General features: G+C 37.4%; 1 protein-coding gene across 1 annotated transcript; it reads right to left on the bottom strand.

The window, feature by feature from the left end:
• Positions 1–624: 624 nt before the first annotated feature.
• On the bottom strand, positions 625–2,181 carry LOC135152131 (uncharacterized). The gene has a single exon (XM_064091965.1). The coding sequence runs from the start codon at positions 2,179–2,181 to the stop codon at positions 625–627; it is 1,557 nt and encodes a 518-aa protein (XP_063948035.1).
• Between the last annotated feature and the right edge of the window lie 6,330 nt (positions 2,182–8,511).

Genomic DNA, 8,511 nt, shown 5'->3' with positions numbered 1-8,511 from the left:
CTTCAGCCTTAATCTTCAATTGGTGGTATCCCGACCGTAGATCAATTTTCGAAAAACAAGAAGCTCCCTTGAGTTGGTCAAACAGATCATCAATTCTAGGCAAAGGGTACCTATTCTTAATCGTCAATTTGTTCAATTCTCGATAATCTATACAAAGTCTCATACTCCCGTCTTTCTTCTTCACAAAAAAGACCGGTGCGCCCCAAGGTGAAACACTTGGCCGTATAAATCCCTTGTCTAATAGTTCTTGTATTTGCTTCGCCAACTCCTTCATCTCTGACGGAGCCATTCTATAAGGAGCCTTCGAAATAGGTTCGGTGCCGGGTGCAAGTTCTATTGTAAACTCGATTTGTCGATCCGGGGGTAAGCCAGGAAGTTCTTCGGGAAACACATCTATAAAATCTCTCACTACTGGAATGTCTTCAGGGCTAGAAACCTCTTTACTCTTATCAATTACATATGCCAAATACGCCTCGCATCCCTTTCGTATCATCTTCTTTGCTTGCATCGAAGTAAGAAATCTTGAGTTTGCCTTTGACCCTTGAATGTTACCTTCTTGCCTTGTGGTGAACTCAATACTACCGTTTTGTTCTTGCAATCTATTTGAGCATTAAAGCTTGTCAATCAATCCATCCCTAAAATCACGTCGAATTCGCCTAACTGGAAAGGAATAAGACTCGCAGGAAAAACGTGTCCGGCTATCACTATTGTACAATGGGGGCACACAAGTTCTACAGATATTCTATCTTGATTAGCTAAGACAACGGATAGGGGTTCATGCATCAATTGGGTTTCACAATTCCACTTATCAACAAAAGACTTCGAAATAAATGACCTTGTAGCTCCCGAGTCAATCAATACTTTAGCACTAACAGCGTTCACAGAAAGCGTACCTGAAACTACATCAGAACTTTGAATTGCATCCTTTACATTCATGTTGAAAGTCCTTGCTTGTGCCGGATAGGTCAAAGCTGGATGAGATGAGGATGATGCCATTTGAGGTTGATTGAAAGGCATTGGAAATGATGGTGCTGGCATAGGAGTTGCTTGATTCATCGGATATGGCATAGCAGTCATTTGTAGCAACTGATTGTTAACCGCTCCTTTGCATTCCCTCGACACATGTCCTACTTTACCACACTTGTAGCACGTGACGTTGGCCTTCTGATTCTTACATTCATGAGCATAGTGGCCTTTTGCGTGACACTTGTAACAAACTACATTCGCCTTGTTGCAAATCCCCGTATGCTTCTTATTACAAACTTTACACTCCGGAATTGATCCTTGCGGGGGTTTCTGTCCACTCGATTGAGATCTGTTTTCTTGTGACTTGTTCCCAAATTCTCTCTTCTTGAAGTTTCCGGGTCCACTTTGAAGTTTAAACCTTTGATTAACTTTTTGATTCTGGCCCTTGTAACTTGAGCCTTCTTCTCCCGACTCAAATCTTCTCTTTTTGTTGCCTTTCTCCTTCTGATTCTGCTCACTTTCGCCTTCAATTACCATTGCTTTTTGAACTACTTCAGCATAAGTAGTCAATTCAAAAGCTACCACCCGACTTCTCAACCACGGCTTTAGTCCTTGTTGAAATCTCTTCGCTCTCTTCTCTTCAGAATCAACATACTCTCCCATAAATCTAGATAGTTCAGTGAACTTCTTCTCATACTCCCCAACTGTCATATTATCTTGTTTTAATTCAAAGAACTTCATCTCCATTTGTGTTTGCATATAGCGAGGAAAGTACTTATCCAAAAACATTCTCTTAAATCTGTCCCAAGTAATAATTCCTTCGGGTTCTAAAGCTTTTGCTGTTTCCCACCAATAGTTCGATTCTCCTTTAAGAAAATAAGCAGCATACTCCACCTTCTGATTATCTCCAACATTTGTCAAGGCAAAAGCCTTCTCCATCTCTTTTAACCAAGCATGAGCTTCAACCGGATCTTGAGTTCCTTTGAATTCCGGGGGTTTTACGGATTGGAAGGTTTTGAAAGTGGTGACATTTCCTGGAGGTGGTTGTGGTGGTTGCATTTGTTGAAGAAGTTGTTGTTGTTGGGCAATAGTGGCTGTTTGTTGGCGTACCAATTCTAGAAGTTGTGTTATGTCAAGGTTCTGGTTCGCGTTTCGGTTTCCTTCTTCATTCTCTCGGTTATTAGAGGGTCTTCCTCGAGCTCTTTTAGGTGCCATATTCTGAAATAAGAGTTATACAATTTTAAATGATACAAGGTTACGGGATTATTCACAATTATCATGGTATGCAGTTCGATATAAACAATAAAAATGATGCATGGTTATAAGCAAATTTAAAGAGCAATATAGGAATCAAGGAAAGTGCATTACTGAATTAGAACATGGTTCGAAACTGAAAGGTACGAATGTCAAAGTACGAAATACGAGTACAGATCTGAATCAAAATAGTACGAAAGTCTGGAAACAGAAATAAACAACATAGTGATAAAAGGAACAGCCTAAGCAACTAAAGGTCACGTCCTCTAGTCCTCGTCCTCCTCCTCGGTCTCCTCCTCACGGGTCCTAGGGATGTCAGGGGTCGTGTCCTCACGCAGCATCTTGACCATGCTCCTAAGTTCATCCGCTATCATCTGCACAGTGAGCTGGCTGGACCGGTCACGGTGTACTGGCATCTTCTCCAACCTGGATGTGGCCACCTGGATCAATGACTCAAGCCTAGAGATGGTCTTCTTCTTAAGTCCGTCACCCATGATATGATCACTCGAATAAACCTCCTCAATGCGCTCCATGAGCCTGTCATACTCCCTTGGATAGTGTCGAGCTCCAACCTCAAGTCAGCATAGACAGAAAAGGGAATAGGTTCAGGCGGCGGGACCGAAGATGAGTGCGCACGTTGCTGTCAATAATATATATATATATATATATATATATATATATATATATAAAAGGGTTAGATACGATTACATCGAACGACGCATAATAATACTCCCGATATATATAGATATATAATATACTTATACACCCTATGATCCTAATTGGGCTGTCCAGGGACTCTAAACCTAGGCTCTGATGCCAAAAATGTCACACCCCAAACCAACACACACACACGAATTGATATAATATGAACAAGAGACAGATAAATAATAAATCCGGAAATTAGGATTACATAATTTAAATCCCAAAAGGGTAACCTTTAGTTAATTACAAGTCCAAAAGGTGAAATAAAGTCCCAAAAGATCTTATAAGTTCAGAGTGTGGATCAGCCCATCTAACTAGTACAAAACATAATAGCGAAAGCCGCTTATATCATATATGCTACCTTCGCCCTTAAACAATTCTCTGCGTAGCCAGTGGTCGATTTACGTGCTGTTTGCTTTGTGCGTACCATATTTGCTAGCTGTAAAAGGGGTTAAATACGAGAACATGAGCAAAGACGCTCAGCAAGTACTAACAGTCCTAAACACATGGCATCATAATAATATCAAAGGTGTCCGAAAGCATTCATTAAGGTTCATGATAATATGATGAACGGACATGGCAAAACACATGGATAATCATGGTATAGAAATCATGGCATCGTGGCAATATGGCAACATGTTATAATCATATCATCATCAAAATTCATTTTAGGACGCTACGGATTACAGCCGGTGATCAGCCGCGAAGTAATCCCGAACCGCGCTGGGTTCTCAAATATAATGGGATCCCTAGGCTATATGTGAGCCTAATAATATGTGAAAAGGACTTGCGTCTAGTCCAAATCACTAAAGAAAACATTTTATAATTCATTTTGATTTATAACATGGATGCCGGAAAAAAAAAGGTTTATATCATCTTTTATTGAAATAAGGCAAAGGGATTCAAATTCACTAATGATGTGTCAAGCGCATATTGGACTTAAGGGGGTAAGTTCCAAAGTCAAAAAAAATCAATTCTATCAAGTGTTATTCGGTATTTATGAAAGTGTACGTGTCATGATCTTATTGGAGGTTTTATTAGGAAATCTATCGTTTATTGGTTTAAGTATAGGGCAATATGTGAAAAGAAAAGGTACTAATATGATCGGGAATTTATGTCAAGGTATTTGCGAATATAATAGGCATGGTGATTATCGCAACTAAATATTCATAAGGATTTACGAGTCACGGGTGCACATATATTTGCAACAATTATAAAGTTAAGGATGTAGTAACTTGCCTTTGCAAGATTCTGAGATTATTCAATCTTGATAGTACGAGCTTTTCCTTTCGCCTCGGAACCTACACATTATATTAACCTCGTCACTAAATGGCACTTTAAGTCTAATTTACATTACACGCGCCTATTCTCTAGTTACGTATCTTAATACTCTATTATTAGCTAACTATCGCTATAAGAGTCATTACACGTATTTAATTATAGGTATACATGCTCATTTATACATATGAAAGACAATTAACATAATCATGTATTCACATACTCCACATAGTCACATAATTCACATAGTCACATAATGGCATGGCATGATTTATTAACTATATATATATATACTACATACTTAAACTCCTAAACACATGAGCAAGTAACACACAAAGGCTTACTTCTAAGCTTCTAAACTCCCCATACTGACCTTATCTTAATCCTAATAGTGCTTGCAAAAACTCAGCCCTTATACCCTTGACAATCATGCAAGAGTTGCACTTACAACTCTCCAATGGCTCTCTAAGGTTGCTCTTGGTTTCTTAGTGAGAATAAGATGCTCTAACTAGGGCCTTCACTCTAATTTACTTGTAATAGGTTTCTAAGACTCTAAACTTACTTGTGCAATTGATACAATACAAAGGCCTCACACAAATTGGTTTAAAATGTTAAAAGGGCACAGTGAGGTTCTCTGTTGTAACCTCTCTGCACTACCTGCATCCTAACTGAGATAACTTAATGTGTACTAAGTGCATTCCTACCAAATCAATTCCCATGGATTTCCAACTCTTAAGGCTATCTCTCAGACTTGGTTTCACTCCAAGGCCCCATCTGAAACTTCCCAGGTTATTACTCATAGTTGACACTGCTGAAAACTACCCTGTTTCCCAACTGCCTTGTGTTTACTGATTTAAAACTCTGTTTTCTCACTAGGTTTTGGGTTCTAATGGTTTGTTAGGCTTCCTAAGGGTTCACTAAGCTCAGTTAAGCCAAGGCCCCATGAAGGCCTCACTCATGACAAGGTGAAAACCTCACAAGAACACAGGTTGCTCAATTCTGCCCTGTTTTGGGGTATCTACTGTTTTGAGTGTGTATACCTACCTAAATGCAGGGGCTTTGGTGATTTAAGACTACTGGAATCATAAAAAAAACTCACTCCCAACTCCTGGACACTTGGGACCAACAAAACCCAACCAAATCAACACCAAAACTCCTAGTTTCTATGTGCAAAAATTCTGTCCAGTGCTAGTGTGTGCCTCCTTCCACCTTATCACCCATCTTAACACCATTCAACAACAACCAAGCCAACAACTCTAATCTATAATCTATATACCACTACTGTATAGCCTTATACAAGAAATTACAACACAAATCAAGCCTCAAAAATCACATTACCGAAGCCAAAAATCACAGCAGAGCAGAGCAGATTGGTTTTCAGCATTTTTAAGCATGATTTCGAACTCATAATCCATATAAAATCACATAATACATCAAAACTGAACATGACTAATCATGGCACATATTATACTAGCATTTTATGGCAAAAACCGAGGCATGCAATGATCAAAAACCAGTTTAAAAGTGACAAAATCAGCATACACTTTATACTATGAAAATCATGACATGCACTTATAAACTCTAACTTTCTTGGCAAGATCTTGACATGCAATGTTTAAAACTTTGTAAAACAATCTTGTAAAGACTGAAACTCAAAGAACCCAGTAAGAAACATCTCATTACATCCACAAAATCATCCAAATCGATGGACTCCCTTCGGCTCTTTGAGAGTCATTGCCGAGGGTTTGAACCAAGGTTATGGCTTGACAAATGGGGGTGATACACTCCCTCAAGGCCACTCCTTGTCCAAGTATTTAAGCCACCATGATTCCAACTCTAGATTCACATGAATCAAAGTTGAAAATCTCGGCTTGGTGACATGCAAGAACTCAAACTAACCTTAAATGGAAGCTTGTGACTAGGAGATGATTTTTCTCTCTTGGATGAGTGGTAAATTATGTGTGTATATGGAGTTATGAAAAGAAATGTACAAGAGTTTTGGGTGGGGGTTTCTACTCAGCTGAAATGAGAGAGAGGGAGGAGAGTTTGGTGGGTTTGATTTTGTGTGTAGTGTAGTGTAGGAAATGATGAAGTCTTGTGCTTTTGACTAGACTAGAAGTGAGTGGATTTGGGTAGTTACAATTCTATCCTTCTAGTGGCTTTAGGTGAGAATGCATGCAAGGTTTTAGTGGTAATTACAAGAGTCAAATGGTCTGAATAGTCGGTCATGCCCTTGGACTCTATTCTCTACCAAAATGCATGCAAGGGTACTAGTGTAATCTTATAATTACTAAAAGTATGAATAAAATGAATGGATTTTAATAAATAAACTACAATTCCATAAATCATCAAATTAATACTATAAATACTATGAGATTTTACAAGTTTAACAAAATCATGATCAAAAATTTTGGACAAAGAAATATTTTTAAAAGCATTTTCAAGTATTACCCTCTAATATATAATCTATGTATAAAAAGAATTTACACACAATAATACACGTAATAATTCACAACGAAACGACTTTCCACTACAATTATATATGTATATCATATCACATAATTGCTCACCTTATAATTTATCACTATTTACGATTATCTCTACTATTATTAAATCGCGTAGCCGCAACTATTAAATTAACACCGGATCGTGCAAGATAATTAATCGCGTAGCGAAATCTCTCGCATACGACTATTTATACACGAAATAGAATCTAATTATGCCATCAAGTCATGTATCAATCTCGATTATCACTAAATCGCGTAACAAGAAATCTTACTCGCGTACAAAATATATCGCGTAGAAATTATATTAGTGATACTTGCAATACCACATAACAAGAGAATATATATACACTCTTGTATAACAATTCCACGTATCGACATAATAACATAGAATATAAGTATCGTGCTTATGAAGAAGTTCAAAATTACCGGTTGTTACATTTGAAGTTGAAAACAACTTGTAGCTTCATTTTCCGTTGTTTAAAATTAGAACCAACTTGTAGTTTCATTCTTGACTCGTTTGAGCCGGAAACAGCTTGTTGCTTTATTACTGACTAGATTGAATTTGGAAACAACTTGTAGCTTTATTTTCGGTTGTTTAAAATTAGAATCAACTTGTAGTTTCATTCTTGACTCATTTGAGCCCGGAAACAACTTGTTGCTTCATTATTGGCTAGATTGAAGTTGGAAGCAACTTGTAGCTTCATTCCAGACTCGTTTGAAGTTGAAAACAACTTGTAGCTTCATTTTCAGTTGTTTAAAATTAGAACCAACTTGTAGTTTCATTCTTGACTCGTTTGAGCCGGAAACAACTTGTTGCTTTATTATTGGCTAGATTGAATTTGGAAACAACTTGTAGCTTGATTTTCGGTTGTTTAAAATTAGAATCAACTTGTAGTTTCATTCTTGACTCGTTTGAGCCCGGAAACAACTTGTTGCTTCATTATTGGCTAGATTGAAGTTGGAAGCAACTTGTAGCTTCATTCCAGACTCGTTTGAAGTTGAAAACAACTTGTAGCTTCATTTTCAGTTGTTTAAAATTAGAACCAACTTGTAGTTTCATTCTTGACTCGTTTGAGCCGGAAACAACTTGTTGCTTTATTATTGGCTAGATTGAATTTGGAAACAACTTGTAGCTTGATTTTCGGTTGTTTAAAATTAGAATCAACTTGTAGTTTCATTCTTGACTCGTTTGAGCCTGGAAACAACTTGTTGCTTCATTTTTTTTTTTTTTTTGCTAAATAAACTTGTTGCTTCATTATTGGCTAGATTGAAGTTGGAAGCAACTTGTAGCTTCATTCCAGACTCGTTTGAAGTTGGAATCAACTTGTAGCTTCATTTTCAGTTGTTTAAAATTAGAACCAACTTGTAGTTTCATTCTTGACTCGTTTGAGCCGGAAACAACTTGTTGCTTTATTATTGGCTAGATTGAATTTGGAAACAACTTGTAGCTTGATTTTCGGTTGTTTAAAATTGGAATCAACTTGTAGTTTCATTCTTGACTCGTTTGAGCCCGGAAACAACTTGTTGCTTCATTATTGGCTAGATTGAAGTTGGAAGCAACTTGTAGCTTCATTCCAGACTCGTTTGATGTTGAAAACAACTTGTAGCTTCATTTTCGATTGTTTAAAATTAGAACCAACTTTTAGTTTCATTCTTGACTCGTTTGAGCCGGGAACAACTTGTTGCTTTATTATTGGTTAGATTGAATTTGGAAACAATTTGTAGCTTCATTTTCGGTTATTTAAAATTAGAATCAACTTGTAGTTTCATTCTTGACTCGTTTGAGCCCGGAAACAACTTGTTG

The sequence above is a fragment of the Daucus carota genome, chromosome 4 (genome assembly GCF_001625215.2).
Source record: "Daucus carota subsp. sativus chromosome 4, DH1 v3.0, whole genome shotgun sequence".
Lineage (NCBI taxonomy): Eukaryota > Viridiplantae > Streptophyta > Magnoliopsida > Apiales > Apiaceae > Daucus > Daucus carota.
This window is presented reverse-complemented; position numbering and strand designations above follow the sequence as displayed.

What these genes read in the sequence shown, in the direction of transcription:
- LOC135152131 (XM_064091965.1), bottom strand. Translation starts at nt 2,181, where the DNA reads ATGGCACCTAAAAGAGCTCGAGGAAGACCCTCTAATAACCGAGAGAAT.